At 43.8% G+C, this 20,378-nt stretch overlaps 7 protein-coding genes across 7 annotated transcripts; 3 read left to right on the forward strand and 4 right to left on the reverse strand.

Moving 5' to 3' along the window:
* Positions 1 to 239: 239 nt before the first annotated feature.
* On the reverse strand, positions 240 to 2,277 carry O0I10_006308 (uncharacterized protein; the record flags this gene model as incomplete). Its single annotated transcript, XM_058486338.1, has 2 exons — positions 240 to 1,531; positions 1,596 to 2,277. 2 exons carry the CDS (start codon positions 2,275 to 2,277, stop codon positions 240 to 242), a joined length of 1,974 nt encoding a protein of 657 aa, XP_058342950.1.
* A 2,788-nt stretch (positions 2,278 to 5,065) lies between these two features.
* O0I10_006309 (uncharacterized protein) lies at positions 5,066 to 5,746 on the forward strand (the record flags this gene model as incomplete). The annotated part of the gene is made up of 1 exon (XM_058486339.1): positions 5,066 to 5,746. One exon carries the CDS (start codon positions 5,066 to 5,068, stop codon positions 5,744 to 5,746), a length of 681 nt encoding a protein of 226 aa, XP_058342951.1.
* Positions 5,747 to 6,197: 451 nt separating this feature from the next.
* O0I10_006310 (uncharacterized protein) lies at positions 6,198 to 7,103 on the forward strand (the record flags this gene model as incomplete). Its single annotated transcript, XM_058486340.1, has 1 exon — positions 6,198 to 7,103. One exon carries the CDS (start codon positions 6,198 to 6,200, stop codon positions 7,101 to 7,103), a length of 906 nt encoding a protein of 301 aa, XP_058342952.1.
* An 868-nt stretch (positions 7,104 to 7,971) lies between these two features.
* On the reverse strand, positions 7,972 to 10,033 carry O0I10_006311 (uncharacterized protein; the record flags this gene model as incomplete). Its single annotated transcript, XM_058486341.1, has 2 exons — positions 7,972 to 9,227; positions 9,328 to 10,033. The coding sequence occupies 2 exons, from the start codon at positions 10,031 to 10,033 to the stop codon at positions 7,972 to 7,974; spliced, it is 1,962 nt and encodes a 653-aa protein (XP_058342953.1).
* A 1,474-nt stretch (positions 10,034 to 11,507) lies between these two features.
* Positions 11,508 to 13,573, reverse strand: O0I10_006312 (uncharacterized protein; the record flags this gene model as incomplete). The annotated part of the gene is made up of 2 exons (XM_058486342.1): positions 11,508 to 12,811; positions 12,868 to 13,573. The coding sequence occupies 2 exons, from the start codon at positions 13,571 to 13,573 to the stop codon at positions 11,508 to 11,510; spliced, it is 2,010 nt and encodes a 669-aa protein (XP_058342954.1).
* Positions 13,574 to 16,786: 3,213 nt separating this feature from the next.
* On the reverse strand, positions 16,787 to 17,168 carry O0I10_006313 (uncharacterized protein; the record flags this gene model as incomplete). Its single annotated transcript, XM_058486343.1, has 2 exons — positions 16,787 to 16,901; positions 16,972 to 17,168. The coding sequence occupies 2 exons, from the start codon at positions 17,166 to 17,168 to the stop codon at positions 16,787 to 16,789; spliced, it is 312 nt and encodes a 103-aa protein (XP_058342955.1).
* A 340-nt stretch (positions 17,169 to 17,508) lies between these two features.
* Positions 17,509 to 19,577, forward strand: O0I10_006314 (uncharacterized protein; the record flags this gene model as incomplete). Its single annotated transcript, XM_058486344.1, has 2 exons — positions 17,509 to 18,187; positions 18,244 to 19,577. 2 exons carry the CDS (start codon positions 17,509 to 17,511, stop codon positions 19,575 to 19,577), a joined length of 2,013 nt encoding a protein of 670 aa, XP_058342956.1.
* Between the last annotated feature and the right edge of the window lie 801 nt (positions 19,578 to 20,378).

Below are 20,378 nucleotides of genomic sequence, written 5' to 3' on the forward strand. Positions count from 1 at the left end.
CAGCTCAAGTGTACGGTATCTAAAACGTAGGATCTAAATCTAAACCTTTTATCAATCACAGATGTAAGGTGCATGGAGATGGTGGTATCCCTATCGCTTAAAATTGGATTATCATATTTTCAATGGGCGCTGATCACCAAGATTTTCGAAACTACCAATACCAGGTGAATGTCCTTTACAATAGATTACATGTTGGTGGTATTGAATGATGAAAAGGAAAATTTATTAGAAGCAAGTGCTTAAGCTATGTCTTTAAATGGCGAAAGCAAAACGGTAAACATCTCAAGGTTGATCTTGATGTCTGGCCTATGCTGCTTGAGGTGCTTTACATGTTGTTTCTTGACATTAGCAGCATGGTCTATTGAAATGTACTTGAGCGGTGTAAGGGTCTGAATTGCATACCAAAACTTGTCAGCATTATCCATCCCAAAGAAGGGCAGTCTAAGATGCGTTAAATGTTCAAGCTTCTTAAGGGCATTGATGGCATGGATCGATGGTGCCCTTACGCATTCGAGTTCCAGGCGGGCCAAACGAGGGCACGATTTGACAAGCCCGTCCAAAAATCGCTCCATTTCATAGGTCCCCAAATCCACCGTAAAACCGATCTTTAGGCATTCAAGGTGATGATGATTGTAAATTGCATCAAGCATGTCGATAATGTTTTGCTGCCCGTTATTGAAATGGATCACAAGCTCTTTTAGCCGGCGTTGTTGAGCGATGCTATTAAGATAGCGTACGATCACTGGTGGGTCCACAGGGTCTACCATCGAAGCATGATAATGGAGTGCTAACTCGAGCTTTGTCAAGCGTGGTGGTATCATGTCAAGTACCGCAGGGTGTGTACGAATGGTCCTCGATGACAACCTGAACTCTTCAAGCATAGGCGCATTGCGTGGTATCTGCCATCCAGGAAAACCAATACGAAGAACCTTGAGACGAGGGAATTGTATGTTGTCAATGGTCTCAGTATCCCAACTTGTATCCATCTCCCATCGAAGGTGCTCAAGCGTGTCGTGGTGCTGCTTTATGATTGAGGTGGTGTCCTTGCAAGTATCATCATCGAATTGGCTTACCCCAATGATGATCTTTGTGATCCCATGTCCATGGTTTCCTTCATCCGAAAACGTAAGCGTAATATCGGAATCATCATTCCAGAGCTCAAGACAATTCATTGATGGGCAATGCTCCGAGACAATAAGTGTGGGTTGAATGTCGGTGCATGGTGAAAGTGTAAGCTCCTTGAGTGCTGGAAATTGCTTCCACATGTTGATTATCTGATCACAGGTAATGCGATTGCGTGTACCCATAAGATATAACGTCGTCAAAGCGGGCCATGTTGTCATTCTCTGAGAGTTGATATTGCCATCCAGTGGTCCAGTTATCTCGAGCGAAATCAGATTGGGACAAACCATCAAAATATCGGTTGGGCGTAGCTCAGGTCCATCCATCATATTCAATTCCAGAGCGGTCAACGTGCTGCTAACGTTTTGCAAGGATGAGACGAAGTGATCAATGTCGTCGCTTGTGAATTCTTTTATAAGGACAATGGTGAGTTAATAGATATGATGCCAGCGAGGAATGTATATGTAACTTACCAGCAACGGTTATCTTCTGTAGTGATGAAAAGGGATTGTCGCTAATTAAGTCACCTAGCCAGGTCCCTTCCGAATACTCAGAAACATGCAACGACGTGGTGTGCTCAGCAAACTGAATAACATCGGACATGTCATCATCATCTTCATCCACCTCGAAACGTAACCCCTTAAAGCATTCAATGATACGATCGCTCCATACATCAGCCACTTGCACATATGGGCATGGCATGAGATTATCTTTCACAATCATAGGAATGAGTGTTGTAATGACAATGTCTTTTGGTAATTGGCTGATAAAGTCAACGCATGTGTCCTGCTGTTGCTTAGCATCAATCTTGGCTTGAAGTAGTGTGGCATAGTGCGAGTCGCTGGTGTCAACCTTGCTGAGTCCTTTGTTGCAAATATCAATCACCTGATACTGTTTCCCTTGTTCGCTGTAAATAGTAGCTTCACACAAGTATCCAAGTGCTGTAGAAGGTGAGAGTTGTTGTATGAGGTGGGCATCACGAAAAGCCGATTCATAGTTGACGCACTTTGCGAATCCAATGGCGCGTCGATTCAATGCCGACAAGACGGGTTGAAGGGATTGATGGAGTTGTTGTGTTGATTCGTAGACAAGCTTTGCATATTTTTCAGAGGAGACTGTGAGTGTGGGCTGTTTGCAAGAAGCAGGGTGTGCCATGTTTGGTTGGTTGTGGAACAAAAACACTGCAGCTGGTTTCCTAGGCCACCGCCCCGCCCCTGAGAGAGAATTTATCGGCTCCGGTGCTGCCACTCAACAACGCTGCTTTATTCCCTTCATTCAAAAAACAGCTCCTTTCTATACTTCGTGCCTCTATACAACGCTTCACTTTCACTCCTTTGTCAGCATTCGTAATTCGTCCATTGCAGGGATTCGTATTCAGTCAGCATTCGTGGCTTGCTTACGCGTCATCCCTTACGCGCTCGTTCGCGTATCCTTTTACTTGTTTCAGCTTTCTCTTTCCCACAACCTATACACCTCCCACGTTCAACAATATCGACTCCTGTGGAAAGCAAATGTCAACAGCGATTACTTTCTAACGCTTATTAAACATCGCGGTGCCCATTGTGGTCGCCTTTGCTAAAACAACGCCACCAAAGAAGGCTACGGATATAACCGGTTGACCAACAACGATGGCTTTTTCACCCCAACGCGCATGGATACAGTATGGCATGGTTACAGGCATTGGTACGTGGTATGGTATGAGGGTGAAATGCTGGCAAGATGTAAACAGAGGTGGATTTGTTCAGGCTACTAATCATCATCATCATCATCATCATCATCATCATCTTCATCTTCATCTTCATCTTCATCGACACCATGATCGAACAAGCATCCATACTCGCACACTCGTCGGGTAAGGTGGGTTCCCTAGGAAATGATGGCACACTTCACGGCATTCTCTTCTCAAGGAGTTTTTTGGTTCCATCCTGTCAGAACTTGTGTTATTGTCCTGGTACTCGGTATATGTGTTCTCTCGCGTTGCGTTGATGGATGAAGGATTTGTATGTATACTCAAGGCCCAAGGGGATTACTATGGTTATGATCATGGCTTTTGGATGGTAAAGTAAGTATGGGTGAGATATCCTTTCGGGTATTCGTGCTGAAGGAGAGTAATTTGGTATACAGGGATGCGTTTTACCTTCGGACGCATATGCGTTGGATCAAGGGAGAATCGATAAGGTAGGAGTACATGGGTCAGGATAGGGTTGCCTCATGCCCTTTGGCGGCTAGCAAGTTGTATTAGTGCACCCTTGTTATGTATGGAAATAAACGCGCTTGAAGCAATATTGAAAAGACGCTACCAGGATTATTTATGATGTATGTGGACATGGAGTCTCCTTTGAGTATACAATTGCTACCGTGACATTAGGTTGGCCCACAGAAGAGCGTCTTTGCAATCATCATATCAACAACGATCATTTTTATCGCGATAGCCAACATCCCTTAGCTCGCCATCCGATAGATCCCATCACGGCCGGTTTATCAAGGGGGACGCAATGATGGATAAAGTTTGGAAACCCCCTGAACCTTGTAAAGTGAAGCATTGGGTCATACCCCTGCATGTTGTTTACTTGCCACCATAGCTGATCCCTTGGTATGCTCTCCTGAATTAATGATGGTAGAAAGACATCTTTTACTATAGAAAAATAAACGTTTAAGGGTCGCTGTTAACCAAGATACCCATATTGATCGAGAACTAAACAAGCAACTCGTTGGTGATTTGACCAAGGCATTCGTGGCAGTGGTAGTAATGTATTGAGGCGATCATGGTATCCATAAACACAAGCGTGAAGCTTAAATCGCTAGGGGTAGTGGCAATGTTTGTAACACGTAAACAACGCTCTCACAGTAATTCACGCTGTTGGGGCATTGGGATCGATCAATGATGGGATGTCTTTGCCAAACCGTTCAGTAGAAGAAAAGGTGGTCACCATAAATATCGTACGCAAAGGCGGAGGCTGCATGACTATGCTATCTGCTGCATACATGATCATCTTTGCCATATGCAATGCCACACCGACTTTTTCAGAAAATATAAAACCTCACCCACATCATCTATGCAATTCATCCTCATCCTATCGATATGAAACTTTTATTTCTTGTTTCCCTTCTCTTTGGAGCTGCGATGGCGAGCGAGGGTGTTGGTGCTAATCCTAGTCGTATCATTTTCATCGACCAGGCTAACTTTGATCAACTAAACGAAAAATGTCAAGCGGTTAATATTATGGACTGCCATAAGATGGGATACTGCAAAGTTGAAGAACGTATGAAAGAAGCAAGGCATGCTAGTGCCATACACTCAAAATGTTTTTTACTCGCTTAGGTAGCAGCCTGAGGGGGACATACCATTGCGTGGTGAATGAAGCCGAATGTGTTGGGAATGCTGCACGTAGTAAGGAGGAAAAATCGGTAGACAATCCGATAGTTCCTTTGGGGTCAGGACAACTACAAACAACAACCGAATCCACTGATTGGTGATGCTCCTTCAACCGTGAACAATATACGTGGCGCATTATCCTTCATACATACGTTAAATCCGGATTGTGAATCTTGCAGCCTTATAAAAGAACATCTTTTCCTTCTTTTTTGTAACAATGAAACTCTTTCTTTTTAACAACCATAATGATTGCAAAGGCAATTGCAGCATAATGAAAGCAACGTCATGTCTTCTACCATACATGTTTCAAGACACTCAAGGTCGTCATTGTTGGCGACAATTGTTGTTTCCAATAAAGATAATCATACAGCAGCCCTAGTGACGGTAGCTTATTTCATGTACACAGGAGCATTAACACCGCTTGATTTACTTTTAGGGATGGTAGTGTTTGTATGTGGGCGATCTTGCTAGCAATGGGATGCATCATGTGCATCGTTCAAAATCAGCGGGTTGTGAAATACATGGAGGCGTGTTGCGAGCTTGAACCATCACCTTCCTCTTTCTCTAATGTCATTGTTAACAACTCCAATGAACAACAGCATCATTCTTTCTTTACCACCAATCGCCTCCTATCATCAGCAGGGGGAAAGCACCATTTCTACCGCAACAAAAGAGATCGATCAACTTGCATGTCAACTAATGGAGAAGCTCAATGAGCGTTCTACAGCAATGGCGAATGGAGCCCAATTCCAACTTGCCTTGTGCGATGCAGAAGCTATTCGATTTATCAACCCATCCTCTTCACTTGGCTACTTGAAAGCAGGCTATATCTATCAGCAGCAAGGACGACAAAAAGAAGCAGTAGCCATATACAAGGAAGGTCTTGTCAATGTGCCATCATCCGATGCATGTTACACCAACCTCCAAATGCAGCTAGCTGAGGCCTCGAATGCAGCCAACAAGCGTATTGATTTCATCAGTCGACTACCTCTGGAGCTTGTTGTCTCAGGGATACTTCCTTGGGTGTTTGACAATTACCAACTAGCAGCCGACAAGCGATGCCCATATCTTTACGTCTCACGCACATGGCGAAAGCGTATCTTGGATTGCAACAACTTGAGCTTTGACGTCGATTGTGTATATAAGAAACCGCCTTTACATTATCAAGAGCTTGAGCGATTTGCTGCACATGTGAAAACATTGTCGATGGAAGCAGCGAGGACGGCATCGTATGAGGATCCTCTTTGATATTCGGCAATTTTGATTTCTCGAGTCTCACACATCTCACCCTCTTCTGTAAGGTTACCAAGTCTAGTGCATCGTCGTGCTATATCTAATGTTCTTGATATAGATTACGGATATGAAGATTACATGGTTACATCCGCTCTCCGATCGGTGCAACATACTCTGACGCATTTGAAGCTTCACGAGCAGAATTTCATGGCACCTGATATGCATTTGGCACATGTCCTGGATCAGTTTCCTCAGCTTGTATCGTTGCAGTATACCTCGTGCCTGGTACAGCATCTCACTATGCAACATCCAAAGTTGACGCACCTCATCTTGCAAATTGCAAATGAATCACTGCCGTATGATACAATGACCAACATCCTCTCTCATTTCCCATCACTGGTGTTCCCATCTATACACAGTTCCAGATTCACGTTTCTTGCGCACGATCACTGAACATTGTCCTAATATGAAGCTCTTGAATTGCGGTGGAACAGTGCAATTCGATCACAACAGCTATCATCGTCACCTTGATGGATTGCAGAAGCTATCTTTTGGACTTGATTATGAGGAGGAGCCATACAACGGAGATGACGTGATCCACCTATTGCTTGAACATCACCGGTCGCTCGATCATATTGTCGTCATTGGTAATATTACTGATGCAGGCGCTCTATGGCATGGTCACCATATCAATTCATCATGCGAATTTGGTCGTTTGGAACAAATTGAAATCAGTGCTTGCGATGAAGAAGCTTTTACGCTGACCACTTTCATCATCAGCAGATCACCGCACCTTCAACACATCAGTATGGATCTCTATGCAGCAAACAATGATGGAATATGTAATGCTGTCAAACGATTGCCCAATTTGCGCAAGATTACAGCAAGACAAATCACACCCGATTCACCATCATTTGAGACGTTGCTTCTCCACCACGCACAGCTGGCCATGAAGTCGTCTCTAAAGGAATTGGAGATAACATTTCGTATGAATGCTTCACATTTGCCTTGGGTAGCAGCCGTTGCAGGACTTGAAAACCTGGAAAAACTTGTACTCTCGACAGCGCCTACCAATAACCCTTCAACGTTCGTGTCGATCTTGGGAATGCTTGGCAAGGGATGCCCTTCTTTGGAGTACCTATATTTGGATTGCTTTCGTTCTACAATACCTGATGGAGCCATCGCACAAATGAAGCATCATCCAACACTGAAACGTCTCCATGTGCGTGCATCAACCATCAGTGATAGCGACATCATCAGCCTTTTATCATTCACGAATCTCAAGCATGTTGTCATCGTTTCCACATTGAAGGATTACCTTTTCGACTTGTTGAAGAAGCATATTGCACACGTTGAACAAAGGCGCTGGTGAATTCCTTTTAGGACTTGAACACGAGCATGTAGTCAGATATGGTAGCCAATAAAAAGGTAGTCAACGACTTTCTGATTCTCTTTGGAGTTACCATTTGTCATTTGTATGATATGATTAATGATCGATTAAAAAAATCGAAGTCGGCATATGACAGCTACGTTTCCATAGCTATGAGGTTTCCATGGTAACGCCATGGTTGTACATGAATAGTTTGACATAACATACAGTACCCTTTCAAATGTTGCACAAATCATCATACTTCGAATGGATTAGCTTCGATGATCGTCCCCTTGATTGAAAGAAACATCTGCAGCTCCAGCGTTGCCGCTACAAAGAATGAGATTACTTTCATAAACCTCTTCATTACGAAGGATCCTACAATGAAAGCATGCATGCCTATGTTGTAGTTCTCCATATTCCTACCGGGTTGCCTATATCCATTATGCACGACATCATGTACCATGCAACCGCATTGTATGGAACGTGCTGTTACCTAGCCGAACGATGACTCACCATATACTTCCCCACTTTTACTTTCCTTGTGTCGTATACTCCGATATGAAAAAATCCATGTTGGCAATCAATGTCAACACAAACTTGCATTTTTCATTCTAATATCTTTGCTGGATTTTTTTCGAAGCCACATGTCATATGGAAGCAAAGCTTTCTTTAACAACCTTACAATTCCAAACCCCAATCGCACACCATGAAGCAGCGATCTCCATTGATTAAACCAATGTTAGCTTTTATCGTACACATCTACATAACGAGGCTATTCATGGCGACAATAGCAATGGTTTATCTTATCTAGGATACGAAGCACAATACAGAAAAGTATTCTATCGAGCGAAGAGGTCTAATGCACTGTTTACAAGGTATCTTCAAAGCGTGTGAACCAGCGATCAAGAACAATTTTCATGTCAAGCCGTTGTTCCTGCAGACGTCGGACGGCATCCATTTTGGCTGCACTTGCTGGGTATATCCGAATACATTTGAGCTGTGACATTCCTTGAATCATATTCCAAAAGCCATCATTGTCACCCATACCCTTGATAGAAAATGCGAATCGCTCCAAATGTTCAAGCTGTTTCAAAGCGTTCAAAGAGTATGTCGATGGTGCGTTTATGCACTGGATCTCAAGACAAGCCAACCTTGGACATCCTTTGACAAGCCCATCAATGAACTTCTGCATTTGATAGTAATCGCACTTTGTTGAAAAGCTGACCATAAGGCGTTGAAGATGATCAAGACGATGGATTGCGTTGAGGATGTTGTCGATGTTTTTCAACTTGTAGAAACGGATAACAAGCTCCTTGAACTGAGAATGCTGTGCAAGGCCATGCAAGTATCGTTCGAGGGGTGCTGTGTAGCCAAAATCATCATCAAGATTCAGCTCCAGCTTCTTCAACTTGGGTGGTATCGTATCAAGTACAGCCGAATTTTCCTCAATGGTAAATGCTGTTATCTTCAACTCCTCTAGCATAGGCGCTTTGCGTGGGATCCACCATCCAAAACAAGAAAGGTCAAGCAGCCTCAATCGTGTGTACTCGATAGGGCTGACGTCATCGAGTATGTCTTCATCCTCTTCTTCTGTTTCATCGTCAAGGTACATATTGCATTCGATACGTTCAAGCGTATTTTGATGCTGTCGTAATTCTTGAGCCAAAAAACCCCATGGAAAGAATTCCCGACGGTCCGACTCGATCAAAAGATCCGTAATACCAATCTCATTGCATGGATTTCCTTGTTCCAGGTACGTGAGATGAACGTCAGGACCATGTGAAAGCTCCAAGCGCTTCATCCAGGGATAATTATCCAATACAATACGTGTCATCTGGGTATCTTCGCATGGAGAAATTGAAAGCTTCTTAAGTGATGGAAAATGGTTGGGGATCGCTCTTAAATGGTCGCGTGTAAAGACTTCTCGAAATATCGCAGAATCGCACATAAGAGATAAAGTTGTCAACTTGGGCCATGTCGACATTGATAGAGAAGTAAAATCCGGGACCATTGGTTGATCAATATCCAAGGACACCAAGTTCGGGCAAGATTGCATGATATCAGCCATCTCCTTTATGCTCCCACCACGCACCGTGATTTCAAAGTGTGTCAAAGTGCTGCCCACTGACGTTAAGGATGAAACCAAAGGATCAAGGCATTTAGTCCGAAAATCTGATTGAGACAATGGTAAATAAAAGCCGGTTGAGGAACGGGTACAACTTACGGCCAATGTATAGCTCCCGTAGCGAGCAAAAGTCGTTATTATGTAATAAATCATAAAACCATGAATCTTCGGAATCAGGTTGCACTTTCAATCTTCTTATGTATCGTGAAAGCTGAACGACATGCGACACATTGTGGCCATCGGTATCTCCAACCTTGACACATAGCCCATTGAAGCACTGAATAAAACGATCACGCCATAGCTTGGACACATACAAGCAGGGGCTTGGTGTGGATGAGCTCATAGGGGAATCATCCATCAACAAGGGAATGAGGGTTGTAATAACAATGTCGGTAGGTAGTTGCTTGATAAAGTCGATGCATGTATTTTGGCGTTGCTCAGCATCCTCTTTGACTTGCTGCAGTGTTGCGTAGTGCGTATCATGGTTGTCGACATTATTGAAAGCTTTGTTGCAGATATCAATGACTTGAAGATGTTGCCCTTGTTCACTGTAAATGTGGGCTTCCCGTAAGTAACCAAGTGCTGAAGAAGGCGAGAGGTGTTGCATAACTTTGGCATCGCGAAGAGCCGATTCAGAGTTGGCGCACTTGGTCAACCCAATGGCGCGCCGATCCAAAGCTGACAAGATCGATTGAATGGGTTGAAGCAGTTGTATGGTGGAATCGTGAACAAGATGTGCATATTTTTCAGAAGAGGCTTTGAGTGTTGGCTGTTTGCATAAATCGTGCCAAATTGAGTCGTCCATTGTTGGTTGGCTGGGAAACAAGAAGGGATCACTCAACCTCCCCAAACATAAAAATTATTGGCCAACCGCGTCCAGTCATACAAAGCGGCTTTATTCTGCACACCTCTATTCTACACACACGCCTCCAAAAATACTCTGTACACTTTACGTCTCTTGAAGGCTTTGCTTTTGCTTCTTGTCGACATTCGTCGTTTGCCATCTACAGCACATTGGGCGCCAGCATTAGCCGCTTGGTTACGCGTCATCACTAAAGACAGCTCTTCTCTTGTTCGCTTGTTCATTCCCTTTACCTGCTTCAGCTTCAGCTTCTTCTTTTGCACAGCCTTAAACAACCTCCACCTTCGACAATGACGCCTCCAGTGGAAACCGATCGTCAACGGAGCCCATTGCAGCTTCCTTAAGAGCGTGGTGTTCAGCTTGGTCCTCTACTCCACTCCGAACGTTCCCAACAACGTCATAGAATATCAGCACAATACCACCAAACTGGCTCTTGGCTACAAGCATGCTAAGTGCACTTTGGCTTGGTAAATGACATTGGTACGTGGCATATCTTGGGAGACAATGCTGGTACGTTTTTAAGAGGTGCTTTTATTTCTACGCTGCTAACCATCATCGTCATCAGCATCATCATCTTCATGAGGTAATTTAAATGCACCATCTCCAAGTACGCTTCTGTGATTGGTTCATCATGGATGAATCTTCAAGGATGTCAACCAAAGTGAAGGCGTTTTGCTCCACCAAGTGCTTTGTGAGCATCCAGTCATTGTTTTTCATCATGTTTTGGCGTCCAGTGTATTGTGTTACAATGCTGTTGTTTGATAATGGCATGATGTACGATATACTCATGTGCTCCATGGATGGTGGATGATGATCCTTTTGGTTAAGAGGTAGGTTTTGATGATGGACTTTCGGATAACAAGCTGGGGCTAATGGTGTATTTGTGTCAGGTAGTCTGGACAATCACGCTGATGGATAACGGAGGCATGGTTATGGTAAGACCATGCTGGTGGATACTGCGTATTGTGGTTCGCTAGCAGTATTAGGGTAGTGTTGTGTGTGATACAATAAAAAGGATCCACATATAATTGTAAGATTGGGAACACAAGATTGAAATACTTGTTGGCAGTGAAAAGATGGTTTTAAGGTAGACACAGTAGCGGTTGCCATCTTGAGCACCTGCACGTAAACACCCCGTCTTATACCTTTTCATCTATTTGATGCTCATTATACGGTTTTGTATCCCACATGTCGCATGAAAGCACAACTTTCTTTAATGACCTTATCCCAAACCCCATCGCACGCCATATGGCAATGATCAGCATTGAATAAGCAACAACGTTTTACTACACCAGACACCAGCACTTTGATGGATCAAGTACCTGACAACAACAATAATGTTTTATTTTATTTAGGATACAATCCCACTACCGCATAAGAAAGGGATTCGATAGAGAAAAGATGGGTATGGTATTGTTTACAAGACATCTTCAAAGCGTGTGAATCTGGGATCGAGAATAATTTTCATGTCACGCCGTTGTCCCTGAAGACGCCTGATTGCATCCATGTTGGCTGCACTTGCTGGGTAGACCCGAATACATTTGAGCTGTGATATGCCTTGAATCGCTTGCCAAAAGCCATCATCGCCTTCCATGTCGTTGATTGAAAATGTAAATTGTTCCAAATGTTCCAGCCCTTTCAAAGCGTTGATTAAGGATGTGGATGGTGCGTTTTCGCATTCGATCTCAAGGCAGGCTACTTTTGGACATCCTTTGACGAGCCCATCGATAAACCTTTCCATTTGATAGTAATCCCACGTTGTTGTAAAGCTGATCATGAGACGTTGAAGCTGATCAAGGCAATGGATTGCATTGAGGATAGTGTCAATGTTTTCTGAGTTCGAGAAATGAATAACAAGCTCCTTCAAATGAGAGCGCAATGCGAATCGTTTAAGGTATCGTTCGAGGGGTGCTTTGTAGCGAAGATCAAAATCATGATCAAGATCCAACTCCAGCTTTTTCAATTTGGGTGGTATTGTATCAAGTACAGCAACGTTTTTCTTGATGATGTATGCAGTTATACGCAATTCCTCTAGCATAGGTGCGTTGCGTGGTATCCACCATCCCGATTTAGAAAGAGAGAGTTGCTTCAGTCGCCCGTACTTGATGGTGTAGATCTCTTTGTGATCCTCCCGCTCACGTAGTGTCTCGCGAAGATTGAGGTTGCATTCAATGCATTCAATTGTGTTTTGTTGCTGCCTTAGTTCATGGGTCAAAATACCCCATGGAACATAGCCTTGCATAGGATCCGCCTCCATATAAAAATCCATGATCCCACTCTCAGCGCATCGAATTCCTTGTGTCATGTAAATGCGCTGAGCACCATCACGTGCACATAAAACCTCGAGACGAGTCATAGATGGATAATAATGCAAGACGATGGGTGTTATTTGCTTGTCAAAGCATGGATAAAATCCAAGTCGATTGAGTGATCCAAAACGCTTTCCAATGTCATGTATGTCATCATGCGTAAAGCACATTATGCCGGCGGTGCTCTTCACACATAGCGATGTCAACTTTGGCCACGCTGTCATTGGTAGAGTGCTGAAATCCGGAACACATGGCTGGGTTAGATCCAGTGATACCATGTTTGGGCACGATTGCATGATATCCGCCATAGACACGATGCTCATACAATGGATATCGAGAACCAATTCTGTCAAAGCGTTGCCGATTGATTTGAAGCATGAAAGCAAGGGATCAACGCCTTTAGTAGAATAATCTGATAGGCAGGATGGTAAATAAAAGCCTGTTGAGGAATGAATGGATGCAACTTACAGTCAATGCATAGCTCCCGTAGCGAACAAAAGTCATGATTGCGTAACAAATCACAAAACCATCCCTCGTTGGAACCTCGGCCCATCTCCAATTTCCTGATACACTGGGAAAGCTCAATCACATGTGCCAGATTGTGGCATGCGGTATCTCGAACCTCGAAACGTAGCCCATTGAAGCACTGAACAATACGATCACGCCATACATTGGATACATACAAATAGGGGCTTGCCGTAGTTGAGCTCATAGGAGAATCGTCCAACAACATGGGAATGAGTGTTTCAATTACAATTTCGGGAGGTAGTTGTTTCATAAAGTCGACATGTGTGTTTTGGCGTCGCTCAGCATCCTCTTTGACCTGCTGTAGTGTCGCATAGTGCTTATCATTGGTGTCGACCCTATCGAGCCCCTTGTTGCAGATAGCAATTACATGATGTTGTTTGCCTTGTTCACTGTACACATCGGCCTCCCGTAAGTAACCAAGTGCTGACGAAGGCGAGAGTTGCTGTATGAGGTTGGCATTGTGAAGAGCTGATTCAAAGTTGGCAAGCTTTGTCAATCCCATGGCGCGTCGATCCAAAGCTGTCAAGATGGGTTCAAGGGATTGATGGAGCTGTGTCGTTGAATCGTGAACAAGCTGTGCATATTTTTCAGAAGAGGCTTTGAGCGTGGGCTGTTTGCATGAATCGTTCCGAATCGAGCCTGCCATGGTTGGTTGGCTGGGAAACAAGAGGAGCTCCCTGGTGACCTCCCAAACATGGTGTAATTGGGCCAACCACACGACCAGTGATACAACGCGGTTGCTTATTCCCCTCCACTCAAACAATGACCCCTTTCTATGCTGGACGACTTTCTCTAAAGCTTTACTTTTACTCCTTGTTGACATTCCTCGTTCGCCATCTGTCAACACAATTGACACCAGCCAGCATTCGTTCCCTTGGTTACGCGTCATCTTCACAACAGCTGCTGGTGACCCACCGCTTGCTTGTTCCCGTTTCAGCTTTTTCTTTTTTGCACCCCCTTGAACAAATTCCACCTTCAAGAATGACGCCTCCAGTGAAAAACGATCGTCAAAGCATCCCATGGCCTCAGCTTTCCTTGACATCGTAGTCTTCAGCTTGGTCATCTGCTCTACTTCAAAGGTACCGAACAACGCCTAGAAAATGAGCACACTGTTACCAAGCTTCGTCTTGCTCACACACTTTGGCCTGATAAAGGACATTGGCATGTACCATATCGTGGGAGACAATGCTGCCAGGTTCAAACAGGGTCCTTTGTTTCTGGATGCTAATCATCATCATCATCATCAAGTACTTTTACAAGCTCCATCTCAACGTACGCTGCTGCTATTGGTTCATGATGGATGAATCTTCAAGAATGTCAACAAAAATGATGGCGTTATTCCTCCAGCAACTCCTTTGTGAGGATCCAATTTTTTTCATCAACTTTTGGTTCCCAATCTCTGCTGTTACAACAATGTTGTTGGATGATGGTATGGTGTAGGAGATGCTCACCTACTGCATGGATGGTTGATGGTGATGCTTTTGGATAAGAGATAGGTTTGGATGATGGATTTTCCGATAACAAGCTTGGGCCTGATGATGGTGTTGTATCAAGTAATCTGGATAATCACGTTGATGGATGATGGAGGCATGGATATGGTAAGATTATGGGAGATGTCATGCTGGTGGATGCTGGGTATGGTGGTTCGCTAGCAGTATTAGGGTAGCGTTGCGTGTGATACAATAAAAGGGCTTGACGTATAATTGTAAGCTTGGGAACAGGATGTTGGTGGTGAAAGGATGGTTTTAGAGTAGATATAGTAGGTGGTTGCCATCTTGAGCATACGCACGTACAACCCCATCTTAAACATTTTCCTTTATTTGATGTTGTAAGGCGTCTGGTGATCACCACCAAATCCCAAGAACCCCTGACCCAATTTATAAACCCATCATCCTTCTTCATTTTGCCATTCGTATTGTCCATTGCTGCCCTTTTTATCTCGCCCATTATATAACGCATCACCCTAAGCTACACGTGGTGATGCTTATGATGATATCGAGACCCCATCCAATAGTACCCGATCCGTTTCGTATATCTCATAGCTGCCCAGACATAAAGCATTAATGTTTATTACCAATCATATGGTGTAGGTATTTCAAGACGTTTCGTAATTACACCGCGCTCATGTAGATAATTAGTTATATGATCTTGTAAACGGAAACGAAGATAAACACGTTCTAGGCTAGGGTATCTGGCAAGACAACGTAGATCACATTCTTTTAAAGACCTCGCACCAATGTATAAAGACCTCAGGTTTGGTTATGTACAAAAAGCAGTAATGAAACTTCCATCGATGAAAGCACTTCTATTATTTATTATGCACATTGATGAAAACGCTGCTGCTCGTAGTCCAATACTTACAGGTCGTTGATGCATCCTTTGAGCTTCAGAGATAAAATGAGCTTTGCTTTTCTTGTGGGATGAAAAATGATGAATTTGCATACATCAAAGATCGGATAAGCACTGTGTAACCGCTTTTCCGAATGCCGATGATCGATCATCATCCTCTTCAAAACCTATACATCCTCTCACCTTATCCTTCCATGTAGCCATGCTAACCGAAAGATACGTGTGTTCTTTTATAACGCTCGTACTCTCCTCCCATAGACCCGAAGTACCACCATAACCATCATCATCATCATCATCCCAATCATCATCATCCCAAAAATCGTTTTGAAAGTCTCCAGCACATCCACACCTTTCAAACCAATATCGTTTCCAAAGTCCAGAATGCAAAAGAGAATGCTTGATACTGTATATTCATATAAATCCTTGATATAGAACAAGAGGCGACATGATCCAAGAATGAAAGAGCTAACGAAAAGCCCCGGGATCACGAGAAAAACCCAATGGGATACATCTATACAAGGTAGTCTTCAGCTCCAACTACGAAACCGCACATGTCATAATAAACATACCTATCAGCATAATGACATCCATTGCCGTTACCACGATTTCCATGCTGATCATGCTCTCTTTTGGCCACGTAAACATTGATCGCCATCATCCCATCGTATTCGGTGTATTCTCCAAGGGCTTGGTACATCAGCCTTCCCGTCATTAGTTTCCTTGTTGAAAGTAGGCCATCTAGCATGATGGTGACCTTCATTGAGTAAAAAGGATCCCATTCCTCTAATGCAAACCAACATACCTTAGGCATATGGAGGGAAATATGGTGGTCATGGTCCATTTCCATCTTGTAGCACGTACTACCCCGCATTCGAATATGCTGCTTCTGATGATTCCATAATCCCAACGCCATAATGTTGCTTGTAGATCGACTGTAAAGATGATGATCCGAATGCAATGGCGGTGGCACTCTATAAAAGTGAAAAGAGGATGATTAAAACAAAGGCCTCGTTGGGAATGCAATAACCAACACACCGCAGGTTTTGCACATAGCTCTTTTTAGGTACTTGGTACTGAAGCGATGCGTAAGAACATCTTTGGGTTCACAAAAGGCCTCCTTCGAATGACATCACCAATAGCTTGCATCTTGATAGACTAGCCGACATAGCTAAAAATAAAGCCATCATTACAAACGGACCAATCCATCATCCCCATCCCGATATTGTAAGCCATCCATACTTTGTTTTACCATCGTAGTACTTTCAGGTAATCCCTTCATCATAATCACCTGGCTGCCATTCTTTTTATCAGTGTGTTTGAGGTTTGATCCATGCAATGGTGTAATCCAGGCATATCCTTCCAGCTGCTGTACCCCATCCCAATGATATGGATACCGAGGACGTGTAAGATCCATGTACACAGCAATCATATGACCAGGATGACGCGTACCATCTTGCACCCAATATGCCGTATCTTCATCGTATCTGCGAGAAGTTCATAACCATCAAGGTCAGTATCCATAAGCCGGCAGCGTTTTCAAGATCTTCATAGGATAGCGTACCACATGTATCTCCAAACAGCGTACAAAAGGAACCGATGTCGTAATCATCATATGCTGTTGTTCACTATACACTCCCATGGAAACGCTACAATTGTCAATAAATGGATTCAAGCCGTCATACAAGTAGTTCTTACCATATTGTGTGTCGTTGTTCACTATGCTTGTCGATCCTCGCCTTATTGCTGTTGTTGCTATGCGTGGTGTGGAAGAGGCCGCCAGCCAAGTGCTCATGCGGTACATTCAGCTCCCTTCGATCGACTCCATGTTCGCCATCTGATGACTTGGTTGCACGTAACGGATTGCAGACTGTTGGTCTGGTGTGTTGTTGCATTCAGTTGTTGTGAGGAGATGGAGGAGATCGGTGAAGAGCAAAGTGAAGCAAAGTCGGGAAAAAAAGAAGGGGAGACATACGCCAGCATCCTCGTGTAACAAAGTTGACCATTGTGTGATGCGTTTCTATATCAAGATCATGCTAATCATGATTACTGTGAGGCGTTTATGGTTCTCTTTTGACGCTACAGCCATGGATGGGGCTAATGGCAGTGATTGGGTGACTTGGGCGGGGCGCTTATGATGGCTGTTTATCAATAAATCCTTGCTCATTGTTATTTCCCTCCTCTTTCTTTCTCTTTCTGCTCTCTTTTTTCATCCTCCACCACGAACCATCAACAATGACGACCTCCTCAATGAGCGACATACCAACCATTTCAACACAACATAATGATTCCAGCAACATCATCCATCAAGCCACGATGCAGTTTATTCAACCAGGATGTCAAGATATCAATGCACTCGAAAAACGAGCAAAGGCATTTGCGTACAGTGCACGTCCTGGGTTGGCGCTACGCGATGCTTTGGAAATCATTCGACTTGCACCGTCATCATCGATTGGACATGCACTCACTGCTGGGATTCACACGCAATATGGACAACACGCAAGAGCCATCCATCATTACAACGAAGCCCTCAACATCGAACACGATTTGATCAGACGTCACGAGATTGAACAATCGAGTCGTTATAGTGAGCAGCAGCTTTCAAAGGGAGTCGACTTTGTATGCAAGCTTCCTTTTGAGTTGGTGTCATCATTCATCCTTCCACCAACCCTGACGATTACATCCCATGAATCACTTTTATACCTGCATGTGTCCAAAGCATGGCGACAAAGAGCATTGCAAACGGCGTATCTTCAATTCACACGCATTACAAAGTCAGCACGTGCTTCCATGTATCTCCTTGTTTCGTACGCTGCATATATACAACACATCTCGTTATCGGATCATGCGTCGTTCGCATTTCAGCTTGTTTTCAGGACATCGTTTCCCTCATTGCAGTCATTTCACATACACTGTAAGTGCGACTCTGAGCCAGTATGTAAGATACCCCTAATAACATGCTTTTGCTAGTATCCACGAAGGACGACATTTATCGACTCTATGAATTTCTCAAGACATCTGGCAAATCATTGAAAGTGATAGACCTGGAGGGACACGTATGTGTGGAGATAGGTACGAAGACACATTACATCTCGCAAACCGTACCGCTTTGTTTGGATATGATCTTGCAGCTCTGCCCAAATCTTGAGTCCTTCAATGGTACTGTTGTCCGCCTGTCACCGATCGCATGCACGTATCCAAAGGTCAAACGGCTTATGATCCGATACATGGTGTATACCCCTTCAGCAAATAAGAGCACCATTTCAGCAAATACGAGCATTGCATTGGTGAAACGATTCCCATCTTTGAAGCAGTTACAATTACCAAGTTGCCATGATTCGCGCGCACTTCCAGTTATTCATCAGTATTGCCCTTCGCTTCGTTCACTTGAGTACGGCACGCGAGGAGATGCTACAGTGGTTGATCATGGATCGTTGACAATCAACACACCCGGGTTGCATAGCTTAAGTGTAGATGAGAGTTGTGCTCTTCGACTTGAAGACCTTACGTGGACATTGACAAGATACAGCAATACACTGGTGAATATTAATATCAGAGGTCATCAAGCATACCGCGACGACAGCACAGCGGCTCTTGACCCGAATGCACGATTCGAACATCTCCGCAACATTACCTTCGATTTCTTTGCTGAGGATCATTCAACAAGCCTTTTACGTTTGATATTACAACATGCATCCGACGCAAGATCTCTTTCAACTATTCCCTACAACGTTGACGATGCTGACATTTATGAAATCTTGACGAGAATGCAACACCTCACGTCTATCGAATGTTCAGCGCCATCCACGACGATGATAAGGCTTATGGAGCACCATGGAACCTTGCGGCATGCATCTACGTTGCGTAATGTGGCCGTTGGATTTGATCACGATGGCGAGCTACATGAAGACATGTTGAATGCTATACGTCGATTGCCCCAATTGCAGTGTCTCTCCCTAAATCTTAATGGCTGTGTCCTAGGAGATCGATTTCTCGCTTTTATGGAGATGCTTTCTCACGAATGCCCTTGTTTGGAAGAGCTCGAACTTCTTTCATGGCACGAAATCCCACCTGAACTCATACCCAAGTTTCGTTTATATCCACGACTCAAATCCCTTACTTTGCGTAGTCCCGATTGTTGGGATGAATGCCTCCTGGATCTTTTACATTGCCCATCATTAGTATCTCTTTACCTTCTCGATGCCAATCTCCCTGAAGAAGCTGCAGATGCTTTGGCCAAGGTACTAACATACATAGACGTTACCGAACATTACCAAAGCATTGTAAGGAATCATATTGAATAAAGCTTCTTGTCAATTGCCACTGCGAATATCGATCATCATAAGTCTACAGGGATGCATTGTTGTGGTTGACCAGCGATGGTGTCATTTTTTTAGGGGATCCACGTCCTGGTACATGAATTAGTCATCATTGAGGAGTATGACCAACAAACGCATTCGACACGCTGATACGGCAACATCACGAACATCATATGGCCACAGCACATCACCCTCGATACATTGTTTTACACACCCACCATCTGCCGCTCTGCCGCCATGTTGCCATGGCTAAACCAAACAGTGACAAAAGACTAGAATGTAAGTTACACCAACACCAAAAGCACGTTGGCTTTTACGACCTTGAACCTCGTGGCTTACTTTCCTTGTCACCCTTTGAAGATTCTATTAGCTAATGAGCTCCATGTTGAACTGTGTCAGCGATTGGCTTGTAGTTGTTGTCGGGGTTTTCGTCAACCGTGAAGAAGAGCTGAGTAGATTGTAAGCATGCATGCATACAAGCCTTGTATTTTCTCTCCAAGTCAGCCAAACACCCCAATGATCCACATCGCCATGGCAACCAATAGCAGCAGCCAAGGAATGCTAATCCGGTACACCATCGCTATTCCTATTGTTATATCGTCTTAGCATACAGCATGAAAATGATACGCTTTTATTACTAAACTTGCTTTGTATTGTGTATAAGGAAGGAGCAGCACTTTAAAGATTCATACGATCATTCTTATATAAAAAGCTTTATTATCATAAAGAAATGACTACTTGTGCCAATGCTTAGCCCATCTCCATGGAGATGGTTTCCAGGTGTGA

This window comes from Lichtheimia ornata (assembly GCF_029851405.1).
Source record: "Lichtheimia ornata isolate CBS 291.66 chromosome Unknown scaffold00027, whole genome shotgun sequence".
NCBI classification, from domain to species: domain Eukaryota; kingdom Fungi; phylum Mucoromycota; class Mucoromycetes; order Mucorales; family Lichtheimiaceae; genus Lichtheimia; species Lichtheimia ornata.